We start from the raw sequence: 22,224 nt of genomic DNA, 5'->3' as shown, positions 1-22,224 counted from the left end.
GCTGAGGGGAGTAATACACTTGTTCCACCAGGACATGCGTGTTGTATTGGGGTAGCTGAGGGGAGTAGTACACTTGTTCCACCAGGACATGCGTGTTGTATTGGGGTAGCTGAGGGGAGTAGTACACTTGTTCCACCAGGACATGCGTGTTGTATTGGGGTAGCTGAGGGGAGTAATACACTTGTTCCACCAGGACATGCGTGTTGTATTGATATGCCTGAGGGGTGGCACCTGACTGCATTTGCAGTTTGGCCAGTCCCTGATCTTCCATTTATAGAGGAAAAGTCCACACCGTCCATGTGTTGTTCGGACATGGTTGAAAGTGGTCCAATAAGGTTCTTAATACTTAACTATCATAACTTTACAAAACATAAAACACATTGCCTTATTTCAAGCATAAATAAATGAAAGAGTAAACATTCATTAGCACAGGGCGTTCAATATAGTTGTCAACCTTAACAAGAATCTGGAGTAACTTGGTTATGAACGTAAGGTAGCAGAAGATGTATCACCAATACAAATATACTAAAGAATCGCTTGGCTGGTGCTCTTGTTTAGCTTAACAGCCTTTCTACTCACGTGGTGATCAAAGGGTTACACATCTCGAGATGCCCATTGTTCTGTTAACCTAATAAACATTTTGGATGATTAATCTTCAACATTGAATAAGACAACTGCACAATTACATTCTAATTTCGTACAGACTATTGTGGCATTGTGGATTGAAAACAATGTAAACTATTTTCTACTATCCCTATAAATCAATTACAGGGATATTAGAGGAATTATTTTTACAGATGATGCTGAATATTATAATATGATAATTGGTTCTTTACCCTTCTATCTGGCAACAAAACTGACATAGTGTAGATGCTTGCCCCGAGCTCTCATACTCTGATGGTGCATTGTCTTTGAGTTGTGCGCCTTTTGGCGTCATCTGGTCCAACCCATATGAGACTAGGCTCTAAGGAAATCTGTCTCGGGTGTGGATCAATCAACTTTAAGGACAGTGCACATTATCAGAGTTATGTTCTTTTGTTTGTATTATGACTGCAGGTATTGCGGTCTATGCAAACATGACTCCTTGTAAAAAGGTGTCAGTTTTGTTGCCAGATAGAAGGGTAAAGAACCAATTATCATATTTTTTACTGCCAAATGAGGTTCCCATAGTGTAGATGCTTGCCCCGAGCTCTCATACTCTGATGGTGCATTGTCTTTGAGTTGTGCGCCTTTTGGCGTCATCTGGTCCAACCGATATGAGACTAGGCTCTAAGGAAAGCTGTCTCGGGTGTGGATCAATCAACTTTAAGGACAGTGCACATTATCAGAGTTATGTTCTTTTGTTTGTATTATGACTGCAGGTATTGCGGTCTATGCAAACATGACTCCTTGTAAAAAGGTGTCATTTTTGTTGCCAGATAGAAGGGTAAAGAACCAATTATCATATTTTTTACTGGCAAATGAGGTTCCCATAATGCTGAATATTTTTTTATCAGGATGGGACTCATTAAGTTTGCGAACGGTCCTTATAATAAACAGGAAGAGAGAATGTTCCAGGACGACTCCAGTAATCAACAGCACGGACTCTGTAGAATCCCGTCACAGATCCACCTGGCAGAGAGACACAAAGATGTCGAACACTTGGACCATCGTTTTAAAATTCATCATAATCAGCCTTTCTTAACGACGTTTAAACCAGGTGTGCTAGTGCACACCTCTGATCCAGCGCTTTAGAGGAAAGGGTTTGTGGATCACAAAGATTGAGAAACCTCCACGCCTGCAGGGCTGTGAGGTGGCCATGAGATGGCTGCAAAGCAAATGGATTCTTGACATTTTTCTGTGGACTTTTTAGTGTTTTCCCCTCATATGCGCATTCTAATTTTCAATAATGTAAAAAATATTCTACACGAGAATCAGGCAAACAACCCAATTCAGGAGGACCATTGTGAAAGCCAGTTTTGAAACTCAATAAGGCTTTCTTGGATAAATAAACATGACATGACATTTACAGCTGTTATCTAACTCCCATATGTGCTCCGACTTCAAGTGTCTGTCTCGAGTTTGGTAAACATCCGGGTCATTGTGTTTCTGAAGTCAGCTGGTCATAAACGACCACAACCCTATAAATGTGAATATAGCATGACAAATTGATAGGTACCACAATGATTTCTAATGACCCACTTACCTTTGTGGATTGAGATGTATTTTTTGGTTCTTTAGGTAAAGTTACAAAGATAGAAAAAAAAACCACGACGTTTCGATCCCCAGTGGGCTACGATCGTTTTGATCGTTTCGATCGCAGCCCACTTGGGCTACACCCATTTTAAACCTTTATAAATAGTTTGCCTTTAGAGGCTAACCCCCTTTTCCTGATGACGACCGCTTGTGTTGCGATCAAAACGTCGTGGTTTTTATTTTTATTTTTAAAAATTCTATCTACGTGACTTTACCGAAAGAACCAAATAATATGAATTCCTGCCGTTACGAAAGCTTTAAGTCAAAATATATTGAGACGGATGAGAGTTATGGGGTGGAGGCTTTGAAAACACAATATTGTTTTCGACATTTATTTCACCCTATTATTTTATTGTGTGTTGTCTATAAATGTGTTCACACTGTGTAATTAGGACATACCTCCAGGATCACTGAGAGTTGGGGAGTGGACGGCGAGGGTGAAAATGCCGTCCTTCACGTGGATCCTCGCGTAGCGTTCCCCCGTCGGTGAAAACTCCACCTCAAACGTTTTCAAGCACCTACCGGATACAGCCGGGGATTAATAAACACCATACGAGCACGTGGCTGGAAAGCATTCAAGTTCATACGTGCGTGAAAGCAGCTTCAACAAAGCGTGTACTCTCACCGGGAACACGCACCACCGTCGTCCCACACGACGAGGGCCTGACCTTTGGTGAGAGGCATCACGCGGAGTCCAGCGACCTGTTAAAACGCACGTAGCGACCACATCAAATGTGCAATGAATTATAGAAATGTTAAAAAAATGCAGCGCTGTGGAAAAAGTGAAATCATGGTGATTTTTGCCAGCAATGTGGATGAACCCAGGGCTTAGTTTTAGCAGGATCTGTCCGTATCAGCGATTTTTTTAATATTTCTGCATACCCGGCACATCACTTTCAGTATATTTCTCACTATGATTGTGGCTACTGAGTCATGATCAGATAACCAGCGATCCGAAAATTCCCAATGAGAAATTAAGCCCTGGATATATCACCTAAAATCTTGAGAATGCTTCATTTATGACTAATAAAGTAAGTTGGGTTTACAACAAAACATTGCTGAAGGCTCACCTGACATGGCACACCTTGTGGCTTAGCACACACATGCAGCAGATACACCGACGGCTGAGGCAGGGCCAGTGTGAGTCGCAACGGGCCAACACCCAACACAGGCAGCGGACTGGTAACCACCGGATCCTAACGGAAAAGAGCGACACCAACAGCACAGCATCTGTCAACCGCCAGGAGCAAATTTTATTCATTTGTACGACTAGGAGCTGTAATGAAACAGTCGATCGGCAGGTTGTGTGTGGTGGGGCACAGTGTGGGTACTTCCACCTCTTATAAGATGTCTGGCTATTGTGAAGGAGTAGGCCAAAATACCCTCTAAGAGGGGCTTCCTAGAACTCTCTAAGTGAAGGCCCTTCCGACAGAAGTCGCGTGAGCAAGATATTGCAAGCCTGCACCTTTAACTTTAACTATTGCGCCATGACATGTAGCCTAATATTTTACTTTTGTGAAAATGCAGATGTCAGTATCAATGTACCCACAATCATGCCAGTCTCCATATGTTGTGTTCCGAATAGTAGCACTTCCGGCAGCAGTGACATAACCAATCAAATTGCAGGTCTAAACTTTTACAGTTACCGAAGGGGCTGTGATTACCTCCAGTTCACGCAGGAGTCGAAACTGCTTGGGAGATGGAAAGGGCGGGCTGCCCATGGCTTTCCACAGTGCATAGGGATTTGTTTTCTTATTGTCCAACTGATATCCGACGTACACCAGTTCTGGAAAGGAAGATCAATATACAACCTTGGCATCTCCCACCGAGTACTCTAATCCTGCATGACACAAACTCCAGTCCTGGTGACCCACGATCGTCGGCCTTCCAATGTTTACCAATCTTTATTCTTCACATGTACAGGCAATGTGTGCGTCATCATGATCCTAATTCGCCCATTTAAAATATTACTTGCAAATGACTTAATTGGTAAACACGTAGCGATTGCCGCCCCCAACTGTGAAAACTTAGCAGGACCTCCTGAAAGTTATTGAGACTCAGCAAAGATTTCGTGGGTAAACAAATATAAATTAAAACTATATGAAATTTACGCCACTAAGTGTTGCAGGCACAGCATGGTTGGTAATCGGGGGAAACTGCACAGTAGGAGGGCAAGAGGATTGGAATTGAAGAAACACTGCTCTATGCACTGGCATTTAAAGTAAAATGATACAGCAATAAGACAAAATTTGTAGATGTGGTTTATGAGCTCATGCATGGATTCGTTGAATAAAATATATTTTTACACTGATTATATTCTAAACCAATTACTTCCAATTTATGCACATTATATGAAAATGCTAAGCTCATATTACATTCATAAAGCAAACAAAACAGATAGATTAAAACCGCAAGGACAATTGAGATAACACTAAAACAAAATATAAATTATCGAACCAAATTGCAACCACATATCATGACACTTCATGGAAGCGCCGAAAGAGTGAAGCACTCCATATATATTCAACATTCTCTGCAATGGAGCGGTGCCACGCTATGACCCCTAGGACCTGCCACGGCTAATATCAGTGGTCATGTGTGCTCTCTTAACCCACCCGCACTGACCGGCATGGTGAAAATTGGCCAAACATCTCCCATGACTCACAGCATGTAGGGAAACCATCATCCAGCAGCGGATTGACAAAAGGTTGCTGTTATTATTGTTGTTCATTTATTAATAGAAGCAGAGAAGGCAGCGGAGAATATGGTTTGTTGACATCAATGAATCCGGAGGCTGCTACTGGAAAAGAACAACACTGCCCAGCAGCGAGAATTGACAGGCTGACAAGCACAGCAAGGTTATTAAACACCCTCCAGCAGGTGTAAAAGCACAAGCTGCTCTGTCAATTGATGAAGCAACACATTCGGACTAATGTGCCGCGCAATCACCGCCCGGCCTCTTAGTCGGAAACCTTTGTCAGACGGGAGGTTTCTAACGACGACGGTGACTGGGCTGACGCAGGTAGACGTCCTCACGTCGTCGCTGTTGTAGAGGAGCAGGGAGCATTGCCAGCTGTCGGTAGCCGAGAGGCAGGGGCTCACGGCTGGCTCGTGAGTGCTCGCCAGGACTCCGAATGTCCCATTGGCCCCTTCCTTGTGCCCGTCGGGAAGATAAGCGTTCGCCAGTACTTGCCGTTCTCCTGCAGGGGGCATAGTAGATACGCAAGCAAACGGCCAGGGCACAGCCAACGTCGGCAGTTGCAATGCAAGATGAAGCACTCTTGGTTAGCAGGCATGTAATGATGCGTAGAGTCATTGGTTAAAACTGGTTATGCTCCAGACATTAAATTAACTACCTTCATGCTGCACGCCACGCTCCAGTAACTGAGATTTTCCGTCAAAACCCCAAGTGAACCCGGGTTCAGACGAAGTCCACTGTTTAAAGTGAAGGTCATCTAAATGCCATGTGAGATTTCGTAACTTTCAATTGTTTATTCGCATTCGATTGATCACTTAGTTGTGCTTTAAATGCTGTCCTGTTGTTACATTCGATATGGAAATGGGGCATTAATGCCGAAAAAGTATGCAAATGTGAGCATTGCATTACAATGCGGGGTGTGGGGTAGCCGCATTTACACCAGGGGGTTGTGGCACTGCTAGCAAGAGAAAACAGCCCTCGCAGCAAGCCCTGGCAGCAAGCCCTCTCATGTGCAACGAGATTTGTTTATAACAAGTGTGGAGAAAAAGTCTTGCAGAGCCAAGTTCTACCTCTCAGCCACAGTGATTATGGTATTACGACAAATAAGGTGATTACGATTAGCGTTCAGTGTGAACTGCACGAGCTTGAGAGCAAAGCGAAGTCAGCGTGATAGGACCGTGGCGTGGAAAACAACACGCGGCTGGTGGTGTTTGTGAGGTTTTGCGCAGGAGACCGCCGCACAAACCGTGGGGATATTTTTAGTGCCATTCATATTCTGGAAAGCCTCTCTCCCACACGTCTCTCACATAGCCTCTCTCTGGAGAGTGATGGGAAAGCCGTCAATGTCTACGAGGCGAGTTTATTTTTTTGCCCCCCCCCCTTCCTCAGGTCATACGAGGTCATCCAGAGAGCAACTAAGCTCAGGATGTTTTCACCTCGAAGAAAAAAACCACAGGTTCCTAAAAAATGTTTAAGTAAAATTTTTAATTTAAAAGCATTGTGTAATGGTTAGGACACTGGACCTGTGATCCAGAAGTCCACCGGCTTATCCCGCAGCGGCAGTTGGAACAACGATTAAAGTTTGTCCCTGCCACCGCCGCCGCCCCACCTCCGTCCACCCAGCAGAATAATTGGGTCCACCACAGTCAGTCCATTGGCTGGTCGCGTTTGGTGGGGTCGAGTGTGGGTGCTCCAACATTTTCCAAGACATTCTCGACAGTGAGGAAGACTCGGCCAAATACCATCTCGTGGGGCTCCTCTATAACTCCCTCTGTAGGTTGAGGCCCTTCCGCCAGCCGTGGCGTGAACAAGCAGTTGCAGGGCCGCACCTTTACCTTTTAGTGACGCCATACCCTTCATATGACCTTCTGCAGTGGCATGTTAGACTTTGATATTTCTGTGGGAAAAATACTTTTCACATTATTTTTTTAAACGAAAGCTCTCAAATATTTACCCCGAGTTAAACCTTCATAGTTATTTCAACAGATAACTTTATCTACGATCATTGAACTGTAGGAGTCAATAGCTGAAAGAAAAAAATCAGAATGTACCGACATATGTTTTTAAATACATATTCAAGGTACGTGTACCCCCATGCTGAAACCTTTGGTATTTGTCTATAACGCAATGTCTATATGAATGTACAGTCCCTATTATTAATCCACTGTTTGATGACGGCATTTATATACCATGTAGATCGTGGGGGTAATAGACGTTGGGACATAATATAGTACAATGGATTTTGCTACACTGCTTTCTGCTGACAATTGTAGCCCTATAGCTGTATTATTTGGCAGATCATTTTCATATTTTTTTTGGAGCGGCATATTACAGCCCTTTGCTTTGTGTTGAAATATGTACACGCATACTCAGACATGTTTATTATTATCAGTTTGCAAGTAGGGGCCGATGTTACTCTTTGGTTTTTCCCAATTAAGTAATTTCCAAGTATTTTTAAAACTCAAATTGAGTCAAATTTGCACCATGTATGTCGGTACACATGGCCCACTATTTTTCTAATAACGTCACGGGATATTTTAACGTCCATGAGTAGCGGAGCTATTTAAGTAATTTAACGGGGGTTATCAGCCACCCCAAAAGGCTTTCGCATCACTGACCGAGGAGAGCCAGCAATCCCATGGCGGACAGCACGGGCTTGCGGATCATCTGCACGTGCGGCGGCCTCGTGTCGTTGACCTGGAAGCGTGCGGCCAGCGTGCGCTGTGTGAAGACGTGCGGCGAGTAGCTCAGGAAGGCGTTGTCGTTGCTGAGCAGCGTGTACTTGATCGTGCTGTTGGGCTCGGCCATGAGCAGACGCTGGTGTTGAACGATCACCTGGGTAGACATGCGCCATCGTGCAGAGGACATCAGCAGGCTGCGGAGATCCCTGATGCAAGCGTTTATAGTATAACAAAGAAGAAAAGTGATGCATACGCATGGTTTCTGTAATGTTTTACAACTTGCGCGTGTCCTCGGAAGTGTTTATTCACGGTACAGAAGCTGACGGGTAGCTGTCAGGGTAAATAAGTGTTACTTCCAAATAGCGTGTGTTTGTCTGCATGTTTTGGGCAACTCTTTGATCAATTTGGCGAGTTTTCTTCATGGTAAGTCCGAAACAGCAACACAACTTTAAACTAATATTGAATCTATTTTGGATCATCTTCACGAGTTACCGTGACCCCACGTTACACATGTACAGATGGACACTCACATCGTGTTAAAAATCCACCCTCTGATTAGCACGGTTGGCTACCTATGGTGCGACATAAGTTCTGCCTATAACTTTCATGACGAATCAATCTATTGAAGGTTCAGAAAAAAAACAAGCCCTAAACTAAATAGTCATCGATAATATTCAATGTTTGACTGCTTCCCAGAGAAAATGTTGCCAATAGTTTTGCAGTATAATAACTCCCATTGTTACTTTGAATTGTTAATAAATGTAATTTTTTATTTAATTTTATTTTAATTTTATTTTCTATCTACGTGACTTTACCGTAAGAACCAAGAATATGTAGTACTGTACTTCATTTGTAATGAATGCGAAATTTATCCTGAGATTTACATGACAATGTGGAGAAGGTAGCTAAATATGAGCAATGTAGCTAATTCACAAGCCTATTCTAACAATTATCTTAATCCTTTACATCATATAAACATATATAATACAGTTTCTTATGGTTATATATAGAATAGGCCAGTATTTTAATACTCGTCATTAATCATTTAATTTTTTCAATAAAGATCCAATTTCCTGAAATATATATTTTGCCAGTGCTATTCTTCTGTTTATCTCTGTGATGCATCTTCCACTTACTCTCATCACGCTACCTAAATAGTTAAAGTGTTAGACATTTTACGTCCTATGCTAATGAAATCGACACCATTTCTAAATTTGTATGCATTATTCAGTGTTACCGTATGATACGCAATTTCATTTCTTAATAGCCTTGCGTGCAAGGCCAGTGGCATAGAGTGGTTGGCATGGGTTGTGATGCAAGGAATAAAATGCACCCCCCACCCCGTCCGCATTCTCCTTTCTTCGTTGACCAGCTCCCCGGCTCGCGCAGTTGCACCACCTGCGCCCACGCGATAGCTACCCCCACACTTTGCAACGCATACTGCCACCCGGCCTCTAAGTGAACAGCATCCTTTCCATCATGTCCCATCATGTCCTTTCCATCATGTTTAGAGTATTTCGCAGCTATACATTTCCACATAAGCCCACTTCGTTGAGCTATCATGTGATCAGTTTTAAGTTTAGGCTCCCTAATCTATTCATCATGTCAAGGGTGGCTTGATTTACCGTGCCGGAATAGCTCTGCAACTCCCCTCCCCTACCGCTAATAAAAACACATTTACTTCGTGAAAGCAAATAAACACAGTTGAAAAGTTTGAGGCGTGTGAATATCGCGATAGCGCGCTGCCCCATGGCGGTGCGTGTCAGCAGTCCACAGCAGCTGCCAAAAAACACGGTGACTTCTTCACACTTCAGTGAAATAAAATAAAAAACGCACCAACTACATGCGGGCACGGCGGAGTTACGCACCTGCGAGACCGCACAATGCAGAGGCCATGCGCCTTCACGGCGCGTCCTGCTGATGAGCAGTCTCTGCAAGCAACGTTTCTCCTTCGTCGTGGTTTCCCTACGACTGTGTCAGTGGTGAGTAAGTTGTAAATAATGGGACCGCTTACTTCAACACACGACTGCCTCTCCCCTAACCCTAGCCTGCGTGGAGAGCATTGGTTCGGAAAACGGTATGCAGAAAATGCCTTTCCATCGCAATACAAATCACTGTGTGTTTGTATCTTTTTTAACCCTGGCAAGCCTAACTTGATCGTTCATATATCCATTTGACAAACAACAAACACGCAAATATAAATAATTAAATTGCTCGCCAGTTAAAAAGAGAACATCACAAAACAGTGCATATTGTTTCAAATGTTTGTTGTTTGGCCCTCAAATGTGACTAATGTTGAAGACGCTCTGACAATTAAAAAAAAGAACCCACCGCCTGCCTTATATTCATCAGCACTAAAAACCATTTCAGTATTTTTGGCTAACTTTACAATTTCTTCTCGATAAATGGCAAAATGCTTTTACCCCTGGAAAAGGGCAGCGACAAGCGTAGAAAATGTCACTTAGAACATCAACGCCCTGAAGCAAAAAAACAGAACATTATTTATTAGTAATTGAATATACGGCTACTAATATTCGTGATAAAGGACGTGCTACTTGTAGAGTGCTTACACAACTGCCAACCATGTCGATAATGTAAGCAAACAAATGCTATCGATACTCGTAAAAACGCAAATGGTTCGAGTTGGCAAAGACAAGCACGGCAATATTTATCTTTATAGTCAAATAACGATGGTAATGGTTGTAAAAACAATCACAAAATTAACACAACGCCTCTACTTCGACCTCCAAAACAAATACAGTAAGCAAATGTGATTTTCTATTGCAACATATACATGTACATCACGATGCCAATCCACTGCTGGATGATACGCCGTGCAGGCTCCAGAGATTATTTTACCTCAATTCACCATGTTGGTCAGTGCGGGTTTGTAAAGGCCAGGCAGCATAGAAACATTTAAAGCACAGTACAACAAATTATCGTATTGCTGTCCTCTGCTGACCAGCACATACATTAACAAAAGTGCAATGCGTTGTGCATTTTCGGCTGTGGTTAAGGGGAGGTATGTGCAGTCGACAAAGGAATGCAACGGACTATTCACGATGAGTCAAACATCGCGACTGCTACTCAGTGACCCTAAGCAGACGCTAAACTTGTGTCTAATAATGACTGATGTGTGCCGAGCATTTTCCTCGCAGTTTATTAACAAGAAGCCGATTTGCCATTTTTCAGACGTGGTAAGGAGGTACATGCAAGTCATGCTTAGTAGACTTATTTACCGTACATAGTGCAAGTAGCACTCGTGCTAGTCAGAATAATAATAAATTATACATCGTAATTTTTCTGGCGCTAAAGCAACATTATGCAGTGTCACACACCACTCACGAAAGCATCACCACCACCATTCAACATCAGCCTTGCTCAATCCGCTGCAGGATGAAGGCCTCCCCAAGACGCCGCCATCTCTCATGATCCTGCGATATAATGATCCAGCCAGCACCTCCACACGAGCCGAGTTCATCACCCCATCATCTCCTCAGTAGACAACCTTGCGGGTGCATCACATCCATCGGTTGCCACGTCCATTATTATTCTTTGACCATCAGCCATCAATCCTTTCTAGGGAAGTGTCCCTACCAAAGCCCACGTTTACATTTCTTAACACTCATTACGATGCCTCCGATTTGCATTTGTTCCCACGATTCGTGCTTTGCTCTTTTGCCTCTCACTGAAATAAAAATGATCTCTCTTCAGTTTGCTCCATTTTATTAAACTGGTGTAAATATGTCTGATCCTTATGTCATAGCAGCAGTAGCCATTTATTATAAAGCATCTCTTTCTGGAACACTGCTATGTTGATTGAAAGAGATGCTATGATCAAGTTTAGCTTTTCCAAAAGCACCCACTCCCTTCCCCCTCCTTAGTACATAATTTTTTACATAATTTTTTATTGTGCTCCACTTTCAATATCTGTTGTAGGTACAAATACTCCTCTGCGTGTTCCCATTGTGGCCCTCCGACAGATATCTTCGATTGTTTGCCAACCTTCTTGTAGGTGGCATTGGCTTCGCTCATATAGTCGTACTTCCCGAATCCAATTTTGCAGCCTTCTTTCTTTAAGTTCCGCGAACATTTCTTGCAGCTCATTCCCCATCAACGTCATGGGGATCAGAACGCGTTTCTTTTTGAACACCGTGATGGTAAACCACTCTACCTTGGCCACCATGGCTGCGTAGGTGACGTCGGCCCTCCACTCTGTCGGCGTGGACCACCCGACGAGCGGGTCTGCCTCGTCGTTGTAGATGGGAGTGGCTTGGAAACGTGGGAAGAGGCGCTGGATCAAGTGCACGGCCTCGAGCTCCTGCTCCAGAATGTGCATGGAGCTGCCGTTGCCCTGCGTGACGATAAAACGCTTTGGTGATCAATGCGTGCAATGTCGAAAATGCAACGCGGCACACTTGTCTATGGGTTCGCAGGTTTAGCAAAAACGTAGAAAACACATTCCTGCGGAGGGAGCTGGTAGGAACGTTGGGTTGCTCGGTCAATGGCCAGGGTCAACGGCGGCATGGTGTATTCCGCAAATATGCCCGACTGTGAGGGCGGGCACAAGCCGGCGTGAGTAAGTTAAACGTTGAGTTTTATAAGGGCACCACGGGGTGACCAGCCCCTCCCCACCCAGCCCCACCCCTCCCACCCCCCACCCAGCCCCACCCTCCCCACCCAGCCCCTCCCCACCCTCCCCACCCAGCCCCTCCCCACCCAGCCCCACCCAGCCCCTCCCTCCCCACCCAGCCCCTCCCTCCCTACCCAGCCCCTCCCTGCACGACGGACGGACACAATAATCCCCTGTGGGCTGGTGTAACCAGGAGGTTCCTACCAGTAAAAATCAGCATAGCTCTACAAAGTTGTGGGAACTTCTTCAGTGTGCTGAGAGTGAAACGTCGGACATCATGCCGAACAACACGTGGTACAACCCGAAGCTGCATTGGAGAACCGTACAGCACAACCACAAAAAAACTACGCAGGAATAACATTTCGTGATTTCAGAATATCTGAAAGGTAGCAAGAATTTCTGAAATGGTGTCCAAAAACACTCCATTGACAACATCACCTGAAATGCACCTGATCCTGTCAGATCTCGGATACTAAGCAGAGTTGATCCTGGAAAGGGCTTGGATGGGCGTCCACCATGCACAACAGGTTGTTATAGGCTGTGGATCTAATGTAATGGGCAGCAGAGGCCAATGCGGCATACTCCATTGTTGAATTGTACTTCTTAGTTTTCACTTCTATACTCCCCTCCTTGACAAACCCCTACTGACCAGAACACAGTGAAGTATGGTCAAATAACCCCCACGACCCGAACGGGTGTGGGGAGGCCCTCGCCCAGCAGTGATGCGACAAAATGGCTGTACGTATTTAAAAAAACACACCATCAGCAGACATTCTTTTTCTTGTTCCCATTATGACTCCACCCAATCCGAGGAATCTCATATTTAGGCTTGCTGAGCTTGCTAAACCTGAGCGTGCCTTACATAATATGACACAAAGTGTGTGCACTGTGTGAACAGCTGCAGGCAATGCTGCTGTCAATGGGGGAAACAATCTACGCATTTGACAGTTTCTCAGCACAGAGCATTTGCTCATCTCCAATGTGTTTTCTGATTTTACCGCATGTTATTCGCCATATCTGATATTTTGCTAAAAAATTCTGGGAACTTGCTCGGCTTTCGGGAGGAACTTCCAATTGAGTTCCAGAAGAAGCTCACAGGGTGGTACAACCTGAACACACATCAAAGAGCTACGCAGCACAGCCGAGAAAACCCACGCAAGCGGCAATGTCATTCAAACACTTTGAAGTGTCAGCTGTGACGCACGTAATTTTACTGGGAGAGCAATCGATAACGGCGTCACCTTCTTGTGCATGGCGATGTAGTCGAGGCGCACCCCACGCTCCCCTGTGAAGTAGTTCGCTCCATTGTGGCAGTGCTGGAGGAGGGCCCAACACATGGGAGAGCGTGGTGGAGGCCGGAATGAGTCCCCGGGTCCCCCGAACCTCAGCCGCAGACTCGCTTGTCGCAGCCCCTCCGAGCATGCGTCATAATAATTTAGAAAACCTGACCCATGGAACAACACGAAAAGATATTTTTTTTAAACACTAAAGTCATCACCTGCACTCATGAACATTAACCGGGGCTTAATTTGAGCCAGGCCTATCTGGGTCGGCGACGCGAGAAAATATACCCGCACCCGGCATGACACATCCAGTATAACTCTGGCTGTGGCTACTTGGGTCACGTGCCACCTAATCTACTCTACCAGCAACCCGGAAAATATTCAGTGATAATTTAAGCCATATATACTGAGCATTACTTTGCACTTTGTGCTTATTGATTGCATTGTGGTGCACGCAGTTACACTTGATTATATAATCACATTCATTCTATTTGTATAACCAGTGCTTAATTTCAGTTGGAATGGTCCCAAAATGCTGTTCTGGGCATTATTTTCGCACTCCATATCCGTCTCATCTTATTTTGAGCTAAATGTTTATACACCTGTTCGTAGGATTAGCTTAGCCCCGAACACAACTACAGAATGGAGCGCACGTAAAACAAGTTCTGTATTTATATTCGATGTGAACACCTCGTTCTAATAACAAAAATTACGTGCACGTTTATGCTAATTTGAAAAAAGGGACATATTTTAAGTGTATGGTATGCAGGAGTACAAAGGTCAACTTATTTTTGACATTGGATTTTAAAAGCTATGCGAGCTGCACACATGGATACGCACTGATCGCCCTTCAGAGATTCCCTGCGTTACCTTGCACCGTCATGCTGATGTTGTCGAAGTCGCCGTGATCTGGTTCATTCCAAGTCTCGAAGTTCCACTGCAGGACTTCACGCAGCCCATACATATCTGCCACGAGATGACATGCCCCCATTTCTTTCGGCACTCGGTGAATTTTCACTTTTGAAATGGTGCATCACGAAGGCGTGATTTAACTCCATTGCTTATTTTAAGTCGGTAAACAATTCAGTGTTGCTGGCGCACAGGTATCCCACAGACAGGCCGTTACAGAACATTCACTGCTTGGGCGTGCTTAGCTGTTTCCACCACAACCTGTGGATATTCTGTAATAGTCATACACTTTTCGATTTAAAGCTTTCGTGACTGCAGGGATTCATCTTCTTGGTTCTTTCGGTAAAGTCACGTAGAAGGGAAGTAATAAAATAATAAAAATAAAAATAAAACATAATAAAACAATTCTCACGACGTTTCGGCCACAACGCAAGCAGCCATCCTCAGGCGAAGAATGAAACACCCCAAGCTTGGAGCGTATATTTAAGCTGGGTTAGAGGGGGGGGAGGTGGGAAGAAGAGCGCCTAAACAAAATAATTTGCATATCAAGAGGAATTCAGCATATGGAAAATGCGTAGGAGGTGGGCGGGGGGGGTTCCAAATCAATACTATGCCCGTGCATTATGCAGGATTAGCAGCATCAAAGGGGGGGGGGAAGGGGGGGAGCATTAACAAAGGAAAGGAATGTTAATAGTATGTAGCTGTAGTTACTAAACAACCACGTAAAAAAAAAACTACAGTATAAACTGCATGACAAACTAAAGTATAAACTACATAGCATCATCAGTAAACTTACTATACTCTACAATAAGCTGAGTTACTAAACAGTAAGTAATACATGAAAAATTCTACGTTGTAAAAAATTATATAATATGCTTCCATCTAAACTTTATTCTCTTACATCACACGCGTCTATACCGTACTATATACTTCCATAGGCAAAACCAACATTAAATTACATACTGTATTGCTATAAACCACCCTATACCTTATACATTTTTAATATAACACTATGTATTATTCTACCCACCCTAATGTGTATCAAAATGGTTTATTACGTCCTTCCAGTGATTGCTAAGCCAGAATCCATCTTCTCGGTTAAAATTGTCTCTGTGTTTGTAAATGTGGATCGCCTCATGTACGAATCTCTCATGATAGCCAGATGGCTTGCAGAGAACCTCTGTCTTGGAGAAGTCAATGTCATGTGAGCCCACTGAGTTGTAACAGTGATCTGCCACGGCTGAGGTGTTTGTCCTACAGTGTTTCAGGTCAGCTTTATGTTCACGGATGCGGTCCGAGACATGTCGTTTGGTTTCCCCAATGTAACTGCTACCACAGAGGCAACTTAGTTTGTAGACACCAGGGTACTGTATGTCTGGAACCACATCTTTTACAGACGGTACCAGATCACGGATTTTATGTACTGTGTTGAATCGGACCTGGATCTTGTGTTTAATCAGGATTTTGGAGATCTTTTTTGTGACCCCAGCAATGTAGGGTAAGGTGATGGTCTTGAAAGGCTCCTCAACAGGATCTTTCTTGGTGGTTGGAGTGATGGCTTTGCGGATTGTGTAGTCGGAGTAACCATTAGCCTTAAGAGCTTGGCGTACGTGTTTGAGTTCACTGGAAATGTGTTCATGGTCGGAGATGCATTGGGCTCTATGATATAGAGTCTTGATGAGAGAATTCTTCTGGGATGGATGGTGGTGGGAATCCGGTTTTAGATAAGCATCCGTGTGGGTGGCTTTCCTGTAGACAGAGTGGCTCATTGAACCATCAGGTCTCCTTTTGATTAGGACATCCAAAAAGGGTAGCTTGCCATCATTTTCGACTTCCATGGTGAATCTGATGGCTGGGTGTATGGAATTGATATGGTCGAGAAATTGGTCTAGAGCAGGCCGGCCATGTGGCCAGATGACAAAAGTGTCGTCTACGTACCTCTTCCATAAGGTCGGGCGTAGAGTCGCAGTCTGGATGGCGTCCGTCTCAAATTTCTCCATGAAGATGTTGGCTACAACCGGAGATAAGGGGGAGCCCATTGGGGTGCCCTCAATTTGCTTGTAGAAGGTTCCATTCCAGGTGAAGTATGTATTGGTTAAGCAGTGTCTCACCAGGGGGGGTACCCCAGCATTCAGTCCTTGATGAACCAAGTCTTCAATGATTGCGATGGTGTCAGGCACAGGCACCTTGGTGAACAAGGAAACCACATCAAAACTGACAAGCAGGTCGTCTGGGGACAGGGCAATCCCCTTGATTGTTGATACCAGGTCAGTAGAGTTTAGTACTGCAGAGGTGGTTTTTCCAGTGAAAGGCCGTAGGATTTCGGACAAAAAACGAGCCAGTTTGTAAGTCGGGGAGTTGATAGTAGAGACAATGGGACGAAGAGGTGTATCTTCTTTATGTATCTTTGGCAAGCCGTACAATCTTGGTGGCCTGGCTGCAGAAGGTTTCAACGAGAACTGTTTGGTCTGATCAATTAATGCGGTTGAAGCAGAAATGATGTTGTTGGTTTTGGAGACGAGGCTGTTGGTGGGGTCTCTTTTTATTTTTGTATAGCTGCCATCGGTGAGTAGTTCTTGAATTTTGTTGTTGTATTCTATTTTGTCCATGATGACAGTGGCATTGCCTTTGTCGGCTGAGAGGATGACAATGTCATCAACAGTTCTCGTTGAAACCTTCTGCAGCCAGGCCACCAAGATTGTACGGCTTGCCAAAGATACATAAAGAAGATACACCTCTTCGTCCCATTGTCTCTACTATCAACTCCCCGACTTACAAACTGGCTCGTTTTTTGTCCGAAATCCTACGGCCTTTCACTGGAAAAACCACCTCTGCAGTACTAAACTCTACTGACCTGGTATCAACAATCAAGGGGATTGCCCTGTCCCCAGACGACCTGCTTGTCAGTTTTGATGTGGTTTCCTTGTTCACCAAGGTGCCTGTGCCTGACACCATCGCAATCATTGAAGACTTGGTTCATCAAGGACTGAATGCTGGGGTACCCCCCCTGGTGAGACACTGCTTAACCAATACATACTTCACCTGGAATGGAACCTTCTACAAGCAAATTGAGGGCACCCCAATGGGCTCCCCCTTATCTCCGGTTGTAGCCAACATCTTCATGGAGAAATTTGAGACGGACGCCATCCAGACTGCGACTCTACGCCCGACCTTATGGAAGAGGTACGTAGACGACACTTTTGTCATCTGGCCACATGGCCGGCCTGCTCTAGACCAATTTCTCGACCATATCAATTCCATACACCCAGCCATCAGATTCACCATGGAAGTCGAAAATGATGGCAAGCTACCCTTTTTGGATGTCCTAATCAAAAGGAGACCTGATGGTTCAATGAGCCACTCTGTCTACAGGAAAGCCACCCACACGGATGCTTATCTAAAACCGGATTCCCACCACCATCCATCCCAGAAGAATTCTCTCATCAAGACTCTATATCATAGAGCCCAATGCATCTCCGACCATGAACACATTTCCAGTGAACTCAAACACGTACGCCAAGCTCTTAAGGCTAATGGTTACTCCGACTACACAATCCGCAAAGCCATCACTCCAACCACCAAGAAAGATCCTGTTGAGGAGCCTTTCAAGACCATCACCTTACCCTACATTGCTGGGGTCACAAAAAAGATCTCCAAAATCCTGATTAAACACAAGATCCAGGTCCGATTCAACACAGTACATAAAATCCGTGATCTGGTACCGTCTGTAAAAGATGTGGTTCCAGACATACAGTACCCTGGTGTCTACAAACTAAGTTGCCTCTGTGGTAGCAGTTACATTGGGGAAACCAAACGACATGTCTCGGACCGCATCCGTGAACATAAAGCTGACCTGAAACACTGTAGGACAAACACCTCAGCCGTGGCAGATCACTGTTACAACTCAGTGGGCTCACATGACATTGACTTCTCCAAGACAGAGGTTCTCTGCAAGCCATCTGGCTATCATGAGAGATTCGTACATGAGGCGATCCACATTTACAAACACAGAGACAATTTTAACCGAGAAGATGGATTCTGGCTTAGCAATCACTGGAAGGACGTAATAAACCATTTTGATACACATTAGGGTGGGTAGAATAATACATAGTGTTATATTAAAAATGTATAAGGTATAGGGTGGTTTATAGCAATACAGTATGTAATTTAATGTTGGTTTTGCCTATGGAAGTATATAGTACGGTATAGACGCGTGTGATGTAAGAGAATAAAGTTTAGATGGAAGCATATTATATAATTTTTTACAACGTAGAATTTTTCATGTATTACTTACTGTTTAGTAACTCAGCTTATTGTAGAGTATAGTAAGTTTACTGATGATGCTATGTAGTTTATACTTTAGTTTGTCATGCAGTTTATACTGTAGTTTTTTTACGTGGTTGTTTAGTAACTACAGCTACATACTATTAACATTCCTTTCCTTTGTTAATGCTCCCCCCCTTCCCCCCCCCCCCCCTTTGATGCTGCTAATCCTGCATAATGCACGGGCATAGTATTGATTTGGAACCCCCCCCGCCCACCTCCTACGCATTTTCCATATGCTGAATTCCTCTTGATATGCAAATTATTTTGTTTAGGCGCTCTTCTTCCCACCTCCCCCCCCTCTAACCCAGCTTAAATATACGCTCCAAGCTTGGGGTGTTTCATTCTTCGCCTGAGGATGGCTGCTTGCGTTGTGGCCGAAACGTCGTGAGAATTGTTTTATTATGTTTTATTTTTATTTTTATTATTTTATTACTTCCCTTCTACGTGACTTTACCGAAAGAACCAAGAAGATGAATCCCTGCAGTCACGAAAGCTTTAAATCGAAATTTAACCGCCTCTACGGGGAGGGTTTCCACATAACTTTGAGATCCTTCAACAAGCTCCGGGACAAGAAGGCTCAGCTAATCGAGTCTCTCACCTTTCTGAAGAGATGCCGCGACTCTAAGGTAATACCGAACGCATTTACACTAACATCTGCTGCTGTAACTTCTTCTAATGCGAAACGAATTCTGTCTAGAACTAGCTTAGCTCTTATCTCAGAGAAAATCAGACTTACGCGCACCGAACTAGATCAGTTAGACAAGACACTCTACAAATCACACTTATCCTTGAGTGCAACAATGTCCACATCGGATTGGGAACATGTGGAAAAAATGACTGCCTCTTCAGCTGCCGCTATGTCGACTAAATGTAAGGACAACTTGATTTCCAAATTCAACCGCCTCTCAAACAAGAAACCGGACCCACACATTGAAAAGCTAGATGTTAACAAAGTCGTAATTAATCGCAGTAACAGTCCTATTTCTGAAGGTTTGAAATCCGTTTTAGCTAAAGGACTAAACTTTGCAGTCACACCTAGACACATACCAGTTAATGATATAATTGCTCGAGTAGATGTAGCTCTCAAGGGCTTGAGTCACATCGCTGCAGACGTAGCAAGATCGGAAATCTCTGTAACCCTCAAAAACGCTAAGATGCCAGCTAGCAACATCAGCAAAGATGAGCGTTTTGAATTAGCTCAATTAAAAAAGAGGGATGACATTGTCATCCTCTCAGCCGACAAAGGCAATGCCACTGTCATCATGGACAAAATAGAATACAACAACAAAATTCAAGAACTACTCACCGATGGCAGCTATACAAAAATAAAAAGAGACCCCACCAACAGCCTCGTCTCCAAAACCAACAACATCATTTCTGCTTCAACCGCATTAATTGATCAGACCAAACAGTTCTCGTTGAAACCTTCTGCAGCCAGGCCACCAAGATTGTACGGCTTGCCAAAGATACATAAAGAAGATACACCTCTTCGTCCCATTGTCTCTACTATCAACTCCCCGACTTACAAACTGGCTCGTTTTTTGTCCGAAATCCTACGGCCTTTCACTGGAAAAACCACCTCTGCAGTACTAAACTCTACTGACCTGGTATCAACAATCAAGGGGATTGCCCTGTCCCCAGACGACCTGCTTGTCAGTTTTGATGTGGTTTCCTTGTTCACCAAGGTGCCTGTGCCTGACACCATCGCAATCATTGAAGACTTGGTTCATCAAGGACTGAATGCTGGGGTACCCCCCCTGGTGAGACACTGCTTAACCAATACATACTTCACCTGGAATGGAACCTTCTACAAGCAAATTGAGGGCACCCCAATGGGCTCCCCCTTATCTCCGGTTGTAGCCAACATCTTCATGGAGAAATTTGAGACGGACGCCATCCAGACTGCGACTCTACGCCCGACCTTATGGAAGAGGTACGTAGACGACACTTTTGTCATCTGGCCACATGGCCGGCCTGCTCTAGACCAATTTCTCGACCATATCAATTCCATACACCCAGCCATCAGATTCACCATGGAAGTCGAAAATGATGGCAAGCTACCCTTTTTGGATGTCCTAATCAAAAGGAGACCTGATGGTTCAATGAGCCACTCTGTCTACAGGAAAGCCACCCACACGGATGCTTATCTAAAACCGGATTCCCACCACCATCCATCCCAGAAGAATTCTCTCATCAAGACTCTATATCATAGAGCCCAATGCATCTCCGACCATGAACACATTTCCAGTGAACTCAAACACGTACGCCAAGCTCTTAAGGCTAATGGTTACTCCGACTACACAATCCGCAAAGCCATCACTCCAACCACCAAGAAAGATCCTGTTGAGGAGCCTTTCAAGACCATCACCTTACCCTACATTGCTGGGGTCACAAAAAAGATCTCCAAAATCCTGATTAAACACAAGATCCAGGTCCGATTCAACACAGTACATAAAATCCGTGATCTGGTACCGTCTGTAAAAGATGTGGTTCCAGACATACAGTACCCTGGTGTCTACAAACTAAGTTGCCTCTGTGGTAGCAGTTACATTGGGGAAACCAAACGACATGTCTCGGACCGCATCCGTGAACATAAAGCTGACCTGAAACACTGTAGGACAAACACCTCAGCCGTGGCAGATCACTGTTACAACTCAGTGGGCTCACATGACATTGACTTCTCCAAGACAGAGGTTCTCTGCAAGCCATCTGGCTATCATGAGAGATTCGTACATGAGGCGATCCACATTTACAAACACAGAGACAATTTTAACCGAGAAGATGGATTCTGGCTTAGCAATCACTGGAAGGACGTAATAAACCATTTTGATACACATTAGGGTGGGTAGAATAATACATAGTGTTATATTAAAAATGTATAAGGTATAGGGTGGTTTATAGCAATACAGTATGTAATTTAATGTTGGTTTTGCCTATGGAAGTATATAGTACGGTATAGACGCGTGTGATGTAAGAGAATAAAGTTTAGATGGAAGCATATTATATAATTTTTTACAACGTAGAATTTTTCATGTATTACTTACTGTTTAGTAACTCAGCTTATTGTAGAGTATAGTAAGTTTACTGATGATGCTATGTAGTTTATACTTTAGTTTGTCATGCAGTTTATACTGTAGTTTTTTTTTTTACGTGGTTGTTTAGTAACTACAGCTACATACTATTAACATTCCTTTCCTTTGTTAATGCTCCCCCCCTTCCCCCCCCCCCCCTTTGATGCTGCTAATCCTGCATAATGCACGGGCATAGTATTGATTTGGAACCCCCCCCGCCCACCTCCTACGCATTTTCCATATGCTGAATTCCTCTTGATATGCAAATTATTTTGTTTAGGCGCTCTTCTTCCCACCTCCCCCCCCTCTAACCCAGCTTAAATATACGCTCCAAGCTTGGGGTGTTTCATTCTTCGCCTGAGGATGGCTGCTTGCGTTGTGGCCGAAA

At 44.1% G+C, this 22,224-nt stretch overlaps 1 protein-coding gene across 8 annotated transcripts in view; it reads right to left on the bottom strand.

The window, feature by feature from the left end:
- Positions 1-204: 204 nt before the first annotated feature.
- The window catches only part of IDUA (alpha-L-iduronidase), a 54,218-nt gene continuing 32,198 nt past the window's right edge, over positions 205-22,224 (bottom strand). For 6 of the 8 annotated variants that reach the window (XM_078599255.1, XM_078599256.1, XM_078599258.1 and 3 more), the window contains 10 exons: positions 14,401-14,496; positions 13,489-13,691; positions 11,789-11,968; positions 7,552-7,768; positions 5,208-5,435; positions 3,900-4,021; positions 3,306-3,431; positions 2,861-2,937; positions 2,635-2,753; positions 205-1,611 (listed from right to left, as the gene is read on the bottom strand). In XM_078599255.1, the coding sequence (XP_078455381.1) occupies positions 1,508-1,611; positions 2,635-2,753; positions 2,861-2,937; positions 3,306-3,431; positions 3,900-4,021; positions 5,208-5,435; positions 7,552-7,768; positions 11,789-11,968; positions 13,489-13,691; positions 14,401-14,496 (1,472 nt within the window). In that variant the 3' untranslated portion in view covers positions 205-1,507. Of the gene's footprint in view, positions 1,612-2,634; positions 2,754-2,860; positions 2,938-3,305; positions 3,432-3,899; positions 4,022-5,207; positions 5,436-7,551; positions 7,769-11,788; positions 11,969-13,488; positions 13,692-14,400; positions 14,497-22,224 lie in introns of those variants that run through there. The other 2 variants (XM_078599257.1, XR_013585924.1) reach the window with 2 other exon arrangements.

This window comes from Lampetra planeri, chromosome 12 (genome assembly GCF_965212315.1).
Source record: "Lampetra planeri chromosome 12, kcLamPlan1.2.h2, whole genome shotgun sequence".
Taxonomy (NCBI): Eukaryota; Metazoa; Chordata; class Hyperoartia; order Petromyzontiformes; family Petromyzontidae; genus Lampetra; species Lampetra planeri.
Note: the sequence above shows the minus strand (reverse complement) of the source record. Positions and strands in the feature narration are given on the sequence as shown.